The sequence below is a fragment of the Cynoglossus semilaevis genome, chromosome 9 (assembly GCF_000523025.1).
Source record: "Cynoglossus semilaevis isolate Cse_v1.0 chromosome 9, Cse_v1.0, whole genome shotgun sequence".
NCBI classification, from domain to species: domain Eukaryota; kingdom Metazoa; phylum Chordata; class Actinopteri; order Pleuronectiformes; family Cynoglossidae; genus Cynoglossus; species Cynoglossus semilaevis.
In genome coordinates this window covers 9490398-9507376 of record NC_024315.1, presented here as the reverse complement: position 1 = coordinate 9507376, position 16979 = coordinate 9490398, and the positions used below count along the sequence as shown (strand labels likewise).

At 36.8% G+C, this 16979-nt stretch overlaps 2 protein-coding genes across 3 annotated transcripts in view; one reads left to right on the top strand and one right to left on the bottom strand.

Moving 5' to 3' along the window:
- The window catches only part of gpr83 (G protein-coupled receptor 83), a 12115-nt gene extending 10402 nt beyond the window's left edge, over nucleotides 1-1713 (bottom strand). The window contains exon 1 of the mRNA XM_025058476.1: nucleotides 1249-1713. Coding sequence (XP_024914244.1) covers nucleotides 1249-1713 — 465 coding nt within the window. The remainder of the gene's footprint in view (nucleotides 1-1248) is intronic.
- Nucleotides 1714-6381: 4668 nt separating this feature from the next.
- ankrd49 (ankyrin repeat domain 49) lies at nucleotides 6382-11666 on the top strand. 2 transcript variants are annotated; one of them, XR_003050619.1, is made up of 5 exons: nucleotides 6382-6539; nucleotides 8361-8601; nucleotides 9091-9575; nucleotides 10398-10499; nucleotides 10989-11666. XR_003050619.1 is itself a non-coding variant. In XM_008317094.3 (4 exons), exons 1-3 carry the CDS (start codon nucleotides 6469-6471, stop codon nucleotides 9565-9567), a joined length of 789 nt encoding a protein of 262 aa, XP_008315316.1. In that variant the 5' UTR covers nucleotides 6382-6468; the 3' UTR covers nucleotides 9568-9575; nucleotides 10398-11666. The 2 variants fall into 2 exon arrangements, 1 of the variants encoding a protein (XP_008315316.1); XM_008317094.3 differs by having other exon boundaries at nucleotides 10398-11666.
- The last annotated feature ends 5313 nt before the right edge of the window (nucleotides 11667-16979 follow it).

Below are 16979 nucleotides of genomic sequence, written 5' to 3'. Positions count from 1 at the left end.
AATGTAATGCATGTATAATAACGTCATTAGAAATACTCTAGGACTACATTGCGTTTTTCTTCAGAAAGTGAAAATTTAAATGAACACATTTTTGCCAGTGAATTTGGAACTAATTCAAAATAAACTGAACTGCTATAATCAAATGCTGAATAGAAAATAGAAGCCCCAAAGTTTATCCTTTCTGTCAGACTTAATATCAGCTGTAGTCCTGTCAATACACACCTGGTGTTTAAATACAATTTGAAAGTAAAACGCTGAGCCAACCAAAGAGGTGACATTCTGCTCTTCACAACGCTCTGTGAAACGAGTGGGATGAGCAGGTAATTACAGATGTTGGTCCTATTGATAATTGATGTCAAGGGGATCACTCTGTGTTATTAATGTTTTAGAATAGGTTTAGAGTTTAGATAAAGCTGCAAGACCAAATGTTTATTACCCAGATGATAAAATAGCAATTGACAGAACTTCCATCACTACAGCTGAATGTCTCCTTTGTCACGACAAAGACCGTATCAACGGGCTTCAGTGTTAATTATGTAAGTATACATTCATAAAGCCCTGTAGTTCCTAAGACATTGTTTTGTTTGTTTGAAAAGTATACCGTTGTAAATGTCCCCACTGAGGGACAGAAAAGGTTAGTTATCATTTTCATTTAGGTGGATGTTGTGAGATCTACAGTATATGCTCCCATCTAAACTTCATTTAGGTGGATGTTGTGAGATCTATATGCTCCCATCTAAACATGTGGTTTTCACTTCAGGAGATCCTCAATACATCAGCGAGGCTGTGTGTGTTTAAATGCAGCAGGATGCATCATCATGGCATGGCACTGCTACACATAAGCAGTCACGAGCCATAGCTACAAAAAAAAAAAAAAACATTGCAAAAAGATGAAAATCTATTTCACAACAGCAGGTGATGTTAGCTAGACAGTATTTTTATTATCAAGTCATCTGAGAGTTGATTTTTATTTTTTATTTTTAAAGGCCTTCGTTGCTGAAACTGGAGCACTAACAGCACATGTTTAGATGACAGATGAATAAAACAAAAGTGGAAAAATAGAAGCTGAAGGACAAATTAGTGGCAGACAGAGTAGAGAGATGAAAAGAAAAGACGAACAGAAGCTACATTGTAGGTTTGTGTGGCCTTGGATGAGAAAATGTATGATATACAGTATATACATACATACATATATATGATATGATATAGGACTATCCCCACGCTGAGCAGTGTGAGAGCTGATCTTACCAGGGTAAAGGGTGTGTTGAGCACACTAATGAAGATGTCAGCAACAGCCAGGTTCATAATAAACAGACTGGTGGAGGATTGATTGCGCTTGTTTTTCACCAGCACATGGCAGACCATCGTGTTCCCGAACAGGGAGACCACGATGATCAGGGAGTAAGCGGCCACCAGCAGCACCTTGGAGCTGCACTCCTGCGACTCTACGCCACTTCTGGCCAAGGTCCGCCAGTCCTCCAGCAAACCCTCGTCAAAGTCCATGAGGAAAAAAGCGGAAGGCCATTTATCCAGCTCTGCCGAAATATTGGAAACATTGTCCCTGGATGAAAATATTCCTTCTGCAACAAGTGAGGAGTCGTTGAGCGTTTGCTGGTGCGCGCCCGGTGGTGCGGTTCGATCAGAGGTGCCGACCCACAGGAGCGCAGTCAAGCAGAAACCCACGGCGTGCATCTGATTCTTTTTGACTTGCATTTCTTCTCTGTTCTTTCTCTGTAGTTTCTCCAGACGTGGACAGTGCTGGACTTCTGGTCGTACTCAAGTGATGACAAGATGTTGAAGCAACAAGTTGTGATGCGCTTCTACGGGGAAGGCGCTGCTTTTACATCCTTCAGCGCGTCACAGGCAGAGGCGCGCGCGCGCACAGACACACACAAAACTAACACATACATGCTTGTGAAGCTGTTCTTGTCAGGACGTCTGTTTATTTTAGAGTCACGATAAAAACTCACCAGCAGTTAGTGTCATCAGAATCAGAACAAACAAACAACAACAAAAGAAAAAAAACAGAAGAACAAATAACCGCAGGTAGATATGTGAGAAGAACAAATAACCGCAGGTAGATATATGTGTTTTTTAACTGTTTTTATTTGCAACTAAACCATATGATGGAATTATTAATTCGGTAAAAATGTAAAAATAAATATGCAGAAGTATAAGTCATAATTTAGCGTCATGGAGTTAGTGGATTTCAGTCATTACTGAAAGTACAAATGCTAACGTTTTCTGACTGTGTTCCAGCGACGAAGGAAAAGGTGGGTGGATATTTAATCAGATTTATGTCACAGATTAATGAAATATATATATATATATATATACAACAAATGTATAAACAAACGTGAGACTGTGATTGTCAGTTTAGCTGTACTTTGAGGGTTGAAGTTCATTAATTCATCTTTTACCGCTTAATTCTATTCATGGTCACAGGGGGAGGTGGAACCAACCCCAGCAGTCATCTGGCATTCACACTAACAATTATACTGCTGGTTGATTTAAAATGTCCAATTAACCTTATCCTAAAAGTGCATGCTTATGGACTGAGGGAGGAAGCTGGAGTGTGTGCACACGCAGAGAACATTCCACCATTTAGAGTCAGGGAAACACTCCTTGTGGTTTTGTATGCTTTTCTTCTTTCAACGAGGTCTTCAGCCTGATAGATCTATACCTCTGTGTGTGACACAGGTCTATAAACCTGATTTGTCATCTATCTTTTAAATTGACCAGTGCTTCTTGCAGCTGGAAAGGCACAGACTCAGTGGAGAGAGAATATCAGGTGTGAAACCCATTGTACAGTACTTCTTCTCTAACCAGATTATGTTTCATTTGTCTAATTAAATGGAAAACTTGACCGAATGAAATATATATATATAAAAATTAACAAAGTAAGATCAGTTGTTTAGAAATGGAACTTGGTTCAAAGACAGTTGTGTTGTTCTGTTATATTTAGATTAAACAACTACTAACCAGGTAAGCCATTTATAAGTAAAACAAATAAATAAAAATAAATGTATTGTGAACTCTACTGGCTACCAAGGAATCTGAGATCTGTTTTTTTTAATTTTCATCTGGTAAAAATAGATTCACTACACTGTACATTAAATATCAACGGTTGCTCTCTGGCAGAAACTCACATCTGTGTACTTAACTGTACAACCTCCTACAGGTGTTTATACTTGGTGTACTTCAATAAGACCTATGTGCATTAAGTGTTAAGTGAAACATTTGTTATGTACAGTGGCCACACAGTATTGATTAAAATGTGAGTTGTTGTTTTTTTCTGTCCAAATTAGTTCAAACTGTGGTGGGGCAGTGGCCTAAGAAAGCAGACGTGGGTCCGGAACAGTTCAGGTTCAAATCCACCAACTAAGGTGGCACTTTCCCCACCCACTTTGTCTGTGTAGGTTCTCAGTCGTCCAAGTCATTTATTCCAAAAAACAGTTACATTGAAAGCAACTGGTTCTAACTGACCACTGGGAAATTGAGTCAATCAATTTCCCAGTGGTCAGTCAGAACTGAAGAAGCCTCTTGGAAGAGAGGCGAAACGTCTTCAAAAGAAATCTACTTTGTCCAGTTGCTTTTGATGTAACTATTTTTTGGGTCCCCACCAACTGCTCCCATGTTCACTTTGGTGGTGGGTTAAAAGCAGTGGTCACATTTCATTGTGTGCAGTGGTGTGCTGTCACAATGACAAGCAGTTCACTTTCCTTCACTTTCCTCCTTCAAAACCTATTCCTTTAAATTGCCACGATGAAACAAAAGCACCTGTTGTGCCTGACATGAACATGTGTTAAAATGTCTCCAATATGGAGAATACAGCTCAGTGTGCAGCCTAACACTGGCAATGTTTTACTGTCATGATGCATTTGGTGGTAAAAATAAATAAATAAAAGAAAAAGAAAAAGCCAAATTAGAAAAGTCTTTGGACAAACACACTGACATAACTGTATTTCTGACATACAAACAATACTCACTCTTAGCACAAGTCGTGATTCAGCAACAGACTATAGACTGTTGGACTCTTGGGGTGCCTTAGTCTAACTCCTAGACTAAGGACTCCTATTCACCCTAGACCAAGGTACAAAAGGATCCAGGCCAAGGGTTAGGGTCCTTGGGCCTGGGATTATTTTTTTTCTCTTGGGCCTAGTTTTTGGTTTTGTTTTTTGTAGAGGCCTTGTTTTCAGTTTTTTCATGTACATGCTTAGGGCTTGGTCTTTTGTGTCATGCTGTGTTTCCAAGCTTCCTGTGTTTCTGGTTTCCATGTGGTTCCGTGTTGCATCCAATTCTGACCAGGTGTGGTGGTAAGTTTTGCAATAGATCAGGAATTTCAAAATGTTGTAGATACATTTGTTTTCAAAGTCAGCTAATAAGTTGTCTTTTTTTAAACAAGCCAACATTTTGGATATCTCATTCTCTTCACTTCAGATTTTGCATTTCATATAAGATAAAATAAATAGTGTGGTAACTAACTGTGGGAAAATGCACTTTTATATTGTTAAATTGTAAAAGAGAGTAACACGTTCAACATGCAGAGGAGTTACTTTAGAAGGGACTGGAGTTTAATTATCAGGGCCACATTCCCCTTAAAAGACATTTACAATTGTGTTCACTTGTCATGCACAGCTACTGAAATACACATGGTAAACATATTTACCATGAACACAAATGACCTTGCAACGTAATGTAGTGACTGGGTCTTATAACGCTAACATATCACACCTTCATATAATGAATATAAATTTTAGCTAACAAGCAGATAAATAAAAGCAGCCACATGAATACACTATTGACTTGAAATATGTTTCTGTTGGAGGATTACACCAACGCACTGCAGAAAGTGCAATAAATGGTGGGAATACTCAGCAGGACAAAAATCAATCTTGGCTGTCACAGGATGCTATCTTTCATCACTCCTGATACCCTAATAACAAAAAAGTGTTACTCCTGGGACATCACCTGTATGTGTGTGTGTGTTTATTTTATAACGAGCCTGTGATAATGGACAGAGGTGCAGTGCGTGATGCAGTTCTTCAGCCTGTGACTTTGAGTGTGTGATGGTAAGGTCACTCATGTGAACACATAATGTCAAGTCATAATTTCAACACTGACAATATTCTATGTCTTATAAGGAACATATATGCTCATATCCAAGAAGCTTATAGGACAAAGTTGTTGACGCACAGTACTTTACAGAAATGACAGTTAAAATCTGGTTTATATTACCTTTAATAATATTTATAAATAACTTAGAGACACATTTCATAGTTCTGACAGAGTTATCTGTTTAAACAGGCCTGCTTTAACCAAAGGGCATACATTTGTTCTCGATTTTTGAAAAACAGATGTAATCTCACTGTCCCTATTGCATTCTGGATCCTTCTTGTCTTTCCTGGTCATTTCATGCACCATCTAGACTCACATTAGGTAACATGGTGGGTGTAGTGAGTCCTCTTCTCTTTTACCTGATATGCTTTCAAATCGTTTCTGAGCTTTTCTCCTAATTATTTTACACTTACATAATTTTTTTAAAGGTTTATTGAGAAGGAAAAATAACTCTTCAAGATAGCAAGGGCAGGACCACAATGTTACTTCTTTAAATTCTTATTAAAATTAAGAATTGTAATGGGAATTCATGATTGTGAATTATAGGAGAGTGGATGTAATTTTATTTTGAGGCTGTTTGTATGAAATAGTATGACTCATTTGTATGTACGTACAGTTGTATGGTCCAATCTATTGTTATGGCGTTAGGGAAATTAGGCCCCTTTTTAAAATAAACAGGGTTTAGAATAGTTATTGGTCTATTATTTATTTCAAGTGTTCAACCAATGGAATACAATGTTATATTGCAGATTATAATGTATCTTACATGATATAAGAAAACAAAATGCCTGATAATAATGCTTTAGGTCTTCAGATTTGCAAAATTCTATGTTCATATATTAAACATTTTAATATAATAAAAAACCTGAAAATAAAAGATAATAATAAAATACCTGAAGTTAGTCAAGTTAGTTATCAAACTAATGACCAAGTGCCTACAAATCGTAAGGTTTATCTTCAGTTATCATCAAAACACCTAAACTCATGAAAGGTACGTGGTGTCAGTTGTGTCTAAAATACTTTTAAACCAAGGTTTATATCATTTAAATAAAAAAGGGCACATTCTGTGACGGATCAATTTTCACATCCAGGTGAGTCTGTACCCATTTTTGTTTTTCATTATTATTTCTTAAGTAAACCATGGGATGTGTCAACAAAATAACGAATTAATATTCGGTTACAGGCTACACGCGATAAGATTTAATTTTCAGCCCTACAGTGTGCGTGTAAGTGACTCGTGCTTACAGATGGCAGCAGAACATTAAAATTGCGTATGAACTACTACAAATACCACAGCGAAGAAGAAAAGGAATAGCATTGTGGGTAATAGTGTGTTTTCAACCTGATGTCATGAACCTAGTAGTAAAATATTACGTTGTCCGTGTGTCTTTGCTGCAACCGCTGTTTGGCTTAGCTAAAAGGTAAGTGTCGAAAGGTTTTATTTATTTTTCTAGATGTGATGACAAATGTGAATTCATTATTTTGAAGCTGTTGGACCGTTAGCATCAGAGGTAGCATATAACGTTAGCATCTCTCCAGTGACTCTGAACATATAAACATGTAGCATGTTAGCTCATATTAGCATACTCAAACTGTTTTTTCTGTTTTTCAGTCATGTGTGCGTAACTGTTTGGGGTTTTTTTAACCGACGTTTTTGTCGTTGTTTTCTTGTTTGTAAAATAAATTAAAATAATAATAAGAGTTTTATAGTTAATTAACTTACACTATGTTGAACTTTGTATTGTCAGTATGATAAATACGATAGCATAAAAATGCAAAAAAGAAGGTTTTGGACTGCAGGCAGTTCTGCCAATAACATACGCCCAATCTCAATGTAACCATGTAAATGAGGTATATACGTATATACGTTTTTGAGGAAGGGCAATATTTTACAAAAGTACACAATGCTAATGACAGTATTAGCATCTACATTAACATTCATGTATTATATGTGCCATGGACTGTGTGTAGTCCACAGCTCATTCTGTTTTATCTTTAAAATATACATTTATTTTATTTAGGAATTAGAGTTGTTTTCCTTTATTCCCCCCCTTACTGCCTGATTCTTTTAGCACCATCTTTCCCTCCTTCTGGGGTTATATGTGGGTAGGGCAATGGTTCGAACTCACAATTACACCAGGATTGTGGTCCAGTGGTCAGAGGAAGTCAAAGGATAGATTCTGATTCGTATGGGGAAAGGTTAGGGTTTTGTCTTCCCAGATGTGCACATTGTAAACCAACAGTGCAGAGTGTTCTCTGGAGGGATTTACCTGTGCTGTAGACAGATATTGTTTGAATGGTTCTCCATCCTGTATTTTGATCCTCCTGTTCACAAGGTGAATATAACATGGTCGTATGAAGCACAGATCTTCTAAACTGAGAAGGGTTTGGGATGTTTGGATTTGAAAGTGGAAAAATACATTACATCAAACCACACTGTAGGTTACCCAGTTTCAGTTTAATCACAATGACCATCAAGTAGAAACCTGGTATTTTGACAAGAAGTAGTTATAACAAAAATGATGGATAGATGTTTGGTAATATTTTAAAGAACTGTGTTGATGTTGCTGAGTTTCAGTCTGATAATGGCTCACCATGTTCAACCACAAATGTGAGGACTTCTGGAGTTCAGATTGTTGAAAAGATTTTCAGTTTTTTCGTAATAGGTTGTTTTCTTCACTTCTTCTTTCTTCTTCACGTCCTGCTTTTGAATCTATTAAACCCACTGGAGTTTAATTGGCATCCCCTAAACCTACTGCCGCTTTGCCTCAGGCTGATATTCACAGTGCCCAGAGCCAGGGCTTAAAGATACACACACTTTATTTTTTTTATTTCATGGACATTTGATGCAATTAAATTGCAGAATCCATAAGGATTTTCATTTATTTTTTTACGATAAATTCTTGATTTAACTTCTCTTAATCACATTTGGTTGTGTTTTTGCTTATTATTTGATCACCTTTTATTCTATAACTCCCCTTACCACCAACAATTAACAATAGCACCCAATATAATATTATAACAGGTTTGATATATAGTATGTTATTATTGGCTGTTGTTCTTAAAAGGACGATTGTTCACACTGTTTTGCTTCAACTTTTGTATGATTCCTATGTTCTGTTATTTAACACATATGGTACATGAAGACCAGATATACAGTATGTACTGCATGTGTTTGGTATATGATGTGAAGTGATATCGCTGGTGGCTATGTTACATAAGACACTAATCAATTATGTCAGCCTGAAATCAAAGATGGATTTTCCTGAAGACTTCAATCAGTTGGAGCTGCTGAACTCACATGGACACCTGATCCCACGTGGAGCCAACAGCATGTGGACAGAGAGTACGGAGCAGGAAGATGGAGAGATGGAGGAGGAAACGGAGGAAGGGGCCCACAGTGAGGAGTGGTATCTTCAGAAGGAGGGAGCTCTTATAGAGAACCCATCTGAGCTTGTTCTGTGGGCAGCAGAACATAATCGTGTGAGTGGTCATACATGTTTATATATAGATGCTGTGCTTTTTTTTATTGAACATGTTTGACTACAGTAGAACACATTGGTTCTTTCTGATTTTTTTTTCTCATGATAAGCGAAGACTAATCATTTTATTCATGATTAATGATTCACATGATTTTCTATAATTACTTTATGTTCAAAAGTATTGGGGACGAGGTGGCAACTTGAAAAATCTTGCTTAGGGCCTCCGTTTGGCTAGGGTCAGCCCTGGTCACACTTGTGGTGAGATTGTTGTTATTGTGGTATTATGATGCAACCTATTCTAGTTCTGTTTATGGTTAGATGGTTTCTAAAGCATTTCTGGTGCACTGTTACAGGTACCAGTGTGAACCCATTACCCTGTCAGGAATAGCTTGATATAAAAAGGTTGATATAAAAAGAAAAAATAAATAAATAAGAGATGTAAAACGATCCACATCATGACAGATTATTTTAAACTTTTTTTCCCCTACAGCTCTCAACACTCAGGAGGTTGTTGATAGTTAATCCGTCGCTGGTTCACGGCTCTGACGAGGACGGTTACACTCCCCTGCACCGTGCAGCCTACAATGGCCATAGTGATGCTGTTTTGATTTTACTTGCCGCGGGCTCCAAAGTAAACAACCGCACGATTGACGGCTGGACGCCTCTTCACAGCGCCTGCCGCTGGAGTCGCATCACTGTGGCCAGTCTGCTCCTGCAGCACGGAGCTGAACTGAATGCTCAGACCAACGGTGGGCTCACACCGCTACACCTTGCCGCTTCTAACACCGGCTCCTCTAAAATAGCCTGCGCCCAAACACTGGAACTGCTTCTTTCCCAGCGCCACCTGAAAGCAGGACTCCGCAGTAACTCTGGGGAGACGGCCAGTGAGGTGGCCTCTCGAAGTGGTCCCCTCCACTTCCTGTTTGAGATGGTAGAAGACTGTGTCAGTGTGGTGCCAGAGACATGAGTGTGCTGGTATATTATTCAATTTTTTTTTATTGAAATTTTTTTTTTGGGTATATGAATTATTTATTTAGAGACGTCATTGCACTTGTGAAAAACCTAATTTAAAAACCTGGCATAAACCGGTTTTATGTCCTAATCTATTTAATCTCCATTAGTGAGTCACACGATTCAGCTCTGCTCCTAGCGTCATCAGTGTTGACAGCACAATGTCCCTTTACACTTCTGCATAGAATTACCATTCCCCCAGCCTTTCTGGTTAAATTTTAAAAATATTTTAAATTGACCACGTTTTTTATTTATTCACTTGTTGAACACTGAGCTCATGTTATAAAAACATTACTTTGTTTCATAAGGACTTACATTAGTAAGTCTAAAAAACCAAAATCTTTCTCAATCTCACTTACTCTTCTTTTCCTTTTTTCCCCCGTACCTGCATCCCTGACTGACTGTTTGCCCTTGCTGTGGGTCTGAGCTGTTATGAAGTGTTTCCATGGTACTGTTGTGTGGGTCGATGTGATTCAGAGCAAATATCAACTCAACGAGCATGAGTCGAGTCTAGACTTGATTTTTAAAGTTACCCTGAAATAAAGGTGAATTAAATTTGATGTTCCCTAAAAACCCAGTAGTGACAAAGCGACAGGATGTGCTGTTTTGACACAAGAGCTGGAGAAAAAAACTTCTATTAATTAATTAAATTATATAAATTAACTTTTTGACTTTGTTATATAACTAAAGTGGAGTTTTACTGTCTGATAAGGGTTGTTTTGATCTACATTAGAATGAGGCTCAATAGGCTGCCTAGTCATGACGTTTGGATTTGTGTCCCTACAGATACGTTGAGACGAATGGCCCGTTTGTTCATCACCGCCTGTTAGCCCATGGAAAGCACCGTTGCTTCTCACCATAGTCTCACCAGAGATAACACAATGACATGTGAGTGAACGTCACGTGACTAAATGTTGATTAAATGTCCAGAATGCCCTCAGTGACACCATGACCTTGGCAACATTCACTGACATTCTTGATTGTAATCTGTTAATGGACTGTTGCAGTTTCTCTACTGCTTCATTCATCGCTTACTTCTGAATTTTATGTTCAGTGAGTCGTGAATTACAAGTAGCAAACGATGAGAACCTCATCTGGAAAATGTTAAATGGTGAAAATCTACCACATTAAGCAACGGGACTGCAATTACAGTGAATACAAGCTAAATGCCAGTCAAATTGTTGCTTTCATTTTGCACAACAGACTGAAAAAGAAAATATAAAATAATATAAAAGAAAAGGTAATACAGGAGTTAATTTAGGTCTTTGAATTGCTGAACTTTTTAATAATTTTTATAGACAATAAGTTCTTTTTGTCTTTGAAGGACAATTTGACACTAAAAGAAAACAACAGGAAACATCTTCTATTCCATAATAGGTTTAAAGAAAAGAAAATATGGAAATATCAAAGTTCCACACTTCAACGACCTCCTCACCTGTTGTGTTTATGCTCAACCTTCTTCTGATCAGGCTGTGATGAGGTAGGCAGTACTCAGATGTCTTTGAGTATAATTGATGGCAATTGGTTTAACATTTAATTAGCAGCACAAATTTCCCCTACTTATTATTATTTTTATTTTCTGAAGATCAGTCCTAATGATGTCTGTACATTGCATTCCAAGATGCTTTAAGAAGATTTTCCTCACACACAGGCTCAATTGATGGATGTAAATGTTTTCAGTCAGAGAAAAACATCAACAATATGGATTTATTATTATGTAAAAATCTATACTTAATAGTTATAAAAGTCAGGATGGGTTGGGGGCTCCTTTTAGATTAATGTCACTGTGAAATGTTTTAGTACATTGGTCTTTCTTGTAATGACACTGATGACATAAAGACACACAATCATTCACGCTCTTGCAGTATCTGTGGCCCTTGCAATGTATCACATCAACACAATTCTACTTGCACTGTCAAACAAGCCATATCCTTGCTGTAAGTCAGTGGTTCACAGACTTTTTTTTCTCTGCCTGTTTTTTCATGCTTGAATGACCAAAACACACATACATGTAGCCTGTGTATTTATTAAATAAAATGTCTTTTTAATTTGAAATTTCTCAAAGGAAATGTTTCTTTACACATCTTTGTTTCTCATGTGGGAAAAATCCACACAAACCGCCATCACAATTTTTTTTAATATCATATTCACCCTTAGGGACAGCGCTCTACACTTTAGGAATCCGTACTGTAAGGCATAAACACTGAACACTCATTTCACTGTGTTTCAGCCGGAAACTTTCACATGTCTGAATTCTGAATCTGCACCAAAAAAAAAAAAAAAGAAAAGAAATCTGGAGACGAAGTGAAAAAACAATCTCTCCCTCAGTCTACAATTTAGAATTCACAGCTTTTTAATTATGGTTCTTTACTGTACGAGCCAACCAGTAGGTGCTCCCACTAGTGTTACACTGACACAATCAACAGGTTCACATCATGTCACACTGCAGTTACTGATTAAATGAAAAAACAAACAAAGCTTTGTGATGCAACTGTAGCAGCTCACCAGAAAACATTTCACTCTAGAATTGACCCATACAAATAAGGCAGTCATTTGTGCTGAAGATCTTTTCTGCTGAATTATGTGTTTTTTGTTTGTTTGTTTGTTTGTTTTTTTAGTTTATTCCTTTTCATCACGGCAGACAACAGTAATCACAATTCACATTCAATAGCAATTAACTCCAGGAACATAATGGGCTGATAATTAAGAAGGTGAAGTGACTGAGGTCTGCTTGTTTTTTAATATATTATAGATCTGCAACACTACCTTTTAAAACACTGGTTTGGTTTTAAATTTTACTCCAGCTCCTGTTCAAAGCCATTTCTTTTCTTTTTCTTCTTATTTTAACAAATGCTAAAATTATTGAGTCGCAGAATTGATTGGTTGGTGTGAAAGAAGATTACAGTATATTTCAATCACAGACTGTCTACACATTATTCTAACATTATTATCAGTAACCCAGTCTATAAGATATGTGCAAAACATCAATGCTTTATATGAGTCTGTAGAGAGAGAAGTGTTTTATTTTTTGACTAATTCAAATGATGACAATTGTTGTTAATATGGAACATTATCAAGATAAATTTGTACAATTAACCCTTAATAACTTACTTTGAACAATAACATTAAGGCACCGCTAAGTGGGAGGAGATTCATCATCCCTGGTGACACAGTGATGAATTTATTTCAGGAAATTAAAACAGGTGGAGCACAAATCCTACTACTTTATGGTGTTTGTCCTTATCTGGGGAGGTTGAGCAGGAATTTCTGTCTTCACTTTTCACACAATCTACAGGGTTATTTTCTGTTACGCACCAGCTGAAAAACTTTTTGACCTTCTGCTGCTATGTGGTCTCTGAGCTGTATACTAGCAGGTCAAGAAGTACTGCTGAGTACTGCTAAGAGGGTCACTGGGAACAAACTGCCCTCCAGTCTGCAGATAAAGGCAAGCTGCATTATAAAAGAAGCTGGAACCTAAAAAAAAAAAGAACCTGGAGGTAGGCTGATATCCGTCCTATAGGAAGAACATGTATATAAATATGAAACAAGGACAAAAATATCAAACAATTTAAACTTTATAAATGTATAAAAATAACATTTTTTTTACTCGCAGGCAGTTATGTGTGGTGAACCAGCAGGATGCCAAACTAAGGTATGTCAGAGGCAGAACAAGAAGATGCTCCAGAAGAAAGTCGAGATCTAAGAATGAAGGAAGTTGACGACACTGGCACAGCGGTGCAGACACTCCAGTAAGGTAAATGTGTGTCTGAAGCAAAGGTGTTTGTACATGGAAGGAATCTTTACCAATTTGCCCTCCAACATTTGGATTTCCTCTTCTGGACTGTCAGAGAACAGATGCAAAGAAGTGAAAAAACATAACTCCATCTGGGATGGATATTTGTTAGGGAATTTGAGAGAAGACAGAAGAATCGGTCGACCAGGCAAAACACTTTAATCTTGTCGCTGGGCTGAGGCCGCAGACACATAAATATAATCTTTTTCTTACACTCTTGCTCATGACGGATTTTATTTGGCAGCCGAGGGAATTATGTTAATTCAAATACTGATGTTTCTTTGGTTATACTTTAGGCAAGGAGCTTGACGGGGCTCCTTCAGGTTTCATAACTATGTTTTTATAACTCAAATTTCCTCAAATATTTTCAACACACAGTTAATTGAACACTTTTAATATCAAAGGTGTTCTCCTTGCAGGACGGGTAACTAAAACTGAGTAATAATTTAAATATCAACCATCAACACTATTACTATTTCTGAATAAATTTCTGAATTTATTTTAATTTCTGTTTCAAACAGTTAACATGCTGTCAGCATCAGAAACTCTGAACTTTCCACAATCCACAGATCCATACCTTTTAAATTTCATTACATGCCGTGCTGTTGTTGCAAGCGTGAAGTGCACGAAGCTGGTGTAGCTTAGCTTAGCCTAGCCCCGACAAGGGACGGCGCGGAGTTTGCTGATTGGCTCTTCGGAGGTCCACTTTCTCCGCGGGCCACACTAATATTATACTTTCATATTAAGGTGCGGGCCACAAACTATTGTACTGCGGGCCGCGAGTCTGAGACCCCTGCTCTAGAGTGACTAGAGTCACCAGCTCTAACCAACCAACCTCAGCACTGTTTCCATGGTCAAAATCAGATAATTGTCCATAATCTGATGATCCCTCACACCACACTAATGTACCAGTAGTTGGAGTACACTATAGAGAGTTCACCAGTCTAAATCGATGATACAAATGTACAGACAACTACTCACACTTAAATTTGTGTCGATGGTCAACTTAGAATAAACAGTTAAGATAACTCTGCATATCCAAAGATCCAGATTTGGAAGTAAAGACTGGAGATCAAATTTGCTGTAAGCTGTAGGAGGAGTAGGTAGTCAACACTGCTATGAGTTTTTTTATGTCTTTTGAAATAAAGTACTTTGAAGGTAGATTATGTATTTAAAAAAAAAAAATATTTTACCTGGTTTTCTTTGCTGTGGTTTGACTGAGTATCAAAGTAAGAAAGACTGAGCTGTTAGCTCAGTAGATGTTAGTAGATGTTAGCAGGACTAGCTCATACCAGATGAGCCTGGACCTGGTCTCACCGACCGGTGCATTTCAACAGTCTTCTCGTTTGTGTTGTTAAAAAAATGTCATCAATAATTGATGTACACTTTTCTGCAGGAAAACCTGCAGATTTGACTCACTCACTACTTCTTTTCACAGCATGGCCTGCTGCTGCAGCTTCATAGAGAACTTCAAAAATACATGTTCTTCCTCACTATGTTAATGCATCAAAGACTGTGAGAGAGCGAGAAACTGGCAGCAGCCTTTTTTATTCTGCCTTTTTAACCCGTAGGTGGCCGTGCTAAATATGCCATTAACATTTTGTGTTTAATACATGCTGTGAGAACATATAACACCCACGTCAACTCAAGGCCTCGTCTGTGTGTGTCTGTGTGTGTGTGGGTGTGCCTTCATAATCCCCTCATGCTTTGACTTGCCAATGAAAACCTGAGGAAGAAGTTCGAGGTTGGAGCTCATTCTTTTGGTGTTGCGCACAAGGTAAATTACAAGTCTGACCTCTGACCCTCATGGCTCTAACTGTAGCACGTGAGTAGAATCACATAATTATATAATATAGGAAAGAGTTTATAATAATAACTCAGGTGAAGTTTTTATCAGATGGAGGATAGGGATTTCCCGCTGACACAGTGAGAAGCTTTTCATTTGTTCTGTTGAAGCTCTCAAGGTTTTTTGCATTGGCTCCATGTAGGATGAAAGTTGTAATTGTGGATTGAATAAATTCATCTTGATAGTTCTTTAAAAAACACTTAGGACTAATATGTCCAATCATATGCTGGAGTAGACAGCAGCACACCCTGTCTGCAGTCACTGACTTATCTGTCAGACTATGCATTTACAGAAATCAAGTTTGAGTTCAAAGTTGTAGCTTCCACTAGATGAGCTGCTATGTTGTTAACTTATTTGTTGTGCTTTTGTTTACTCTTTTTTAGCCTTTGGCAGAAACTGAAAAGCTGAAGTCCATGTCCTTGGATGTGTTTTCATATGCAGCCAACAACATGAACTACATTGATATTTGCAGATCAGTCCATCATTGAAGTTATCTGGTGCATCATGAAGAGGTGAGTGTGTGAAAGCATGACTAAATTACAGATTAAAGCTTTGACTGAATTTGTTTAGGGCTTCTGTAGAGAAGGGAGCCTTCTGCTGGGGCTATTGAATTTATCTAAATATATATATTTTTATATATATATACAAATTTATTGAAAATGATTATCTAAATATTATGTTTTAGAGATATTTTTTATTTTTAAGACTTTTTTAAAGAAATTATTAGTATAGTATGTTGATTTTGATCAGTGGTTGACGTACTTAAAGTTAAAGGGCAAGTATAATCTTTCTGAATTTTAACCATAGAGAATGATATATAAATGTATTTTAGGGCAAATAGTGTATATCTATTCATTTTTGAAGACTCAAGCACGTAGTATTGTCTGATCAACAATGACATGCGAAATTAAGATATTGGCAAAAAAGTAAAAATATAATAATAAAATAAAAACAAAACACTCTCACTTGATGAAAAACATGCAGACAAAACAAAAAAATCTGGTGAAAAATGATGTGCGAAATAAGAATTTTGCCCAAAATTCAATTTTTAAAAAGAATTCTCAAAAAGCACTAATTTGCTGAAAAATATGCAGACAAAATAACATTTTTAATTTTTTAGATTTTGAACATGTGGCACTTTGGCCCATTTTGGAATTTTTTTTATTGAATTTTTATAAAAGAAGTCTCTAAATGCTCAAAATTGATGAAAAAAATCCCAAATACTTTCATCATAATTTTTTAATATCTGACAATAAATGACATGCGCAGTTCGGAATTTAGAATCTTTGGTGAGAAACATGCAGATAAAGATACAGTACACACAATACAATTTTCACTCTCTGAACAACATGACATACACTCATTTACCTAAAAATACTTAGCTCTGTCTATTTATGTTGTAAAAATTCAGAAGAAATATACTTTTTTGGAACGCCAACCTTTGATCACAATATAATAGTATACCAATAAGTTCCTGAACAATTCTCCGAAAAAAAATCTCAAAAATGACTAAAAATACACTCATTTGCCTTAAAATACTTAGCTATGTCCATTTTTGTTGTTAAAATTCAGAAAAAAATATATACTTTTTTGGTATGCCAACTTTTGATCACCCTTAAATACTATACCAATAAAAGTTTCTCAAAAAATAAAAGTATAAAAGTAAAAGTAAAATAAAAGTAAAATAAAAAATAAAATAAAAGTAAAATAAAAGTTTCTCAAAAATGAC

What these genes read in the sequence shown, in the direction of transcription:
- ankrd49 (XM_008317094.3), top strand. Translation starts at nt 6,469, where the DNA reads ATGAACCTAGTAGTAAAATATTACGTTGTCCGTGTGTCTTTGCTGCAA. An exon ending in CTGTTTGGCTTAGCTAAAAG is followed by an intron (nt 6,540 to 8,360) that starts GTAAGTGTCGAA and finishes CAATTATGTCAG; the next exon opens with CCTGAAATCAAAGATGGATT. An exon ending in GGGCAGCAGAACATAATCGT is followed by an intron (nt 8,602 to 9,090) that starts GTGAGTGGTCAT and finishes TTTCCCCTACAG; the next exon opens with CTCTCAACACTCAGGAGGTT.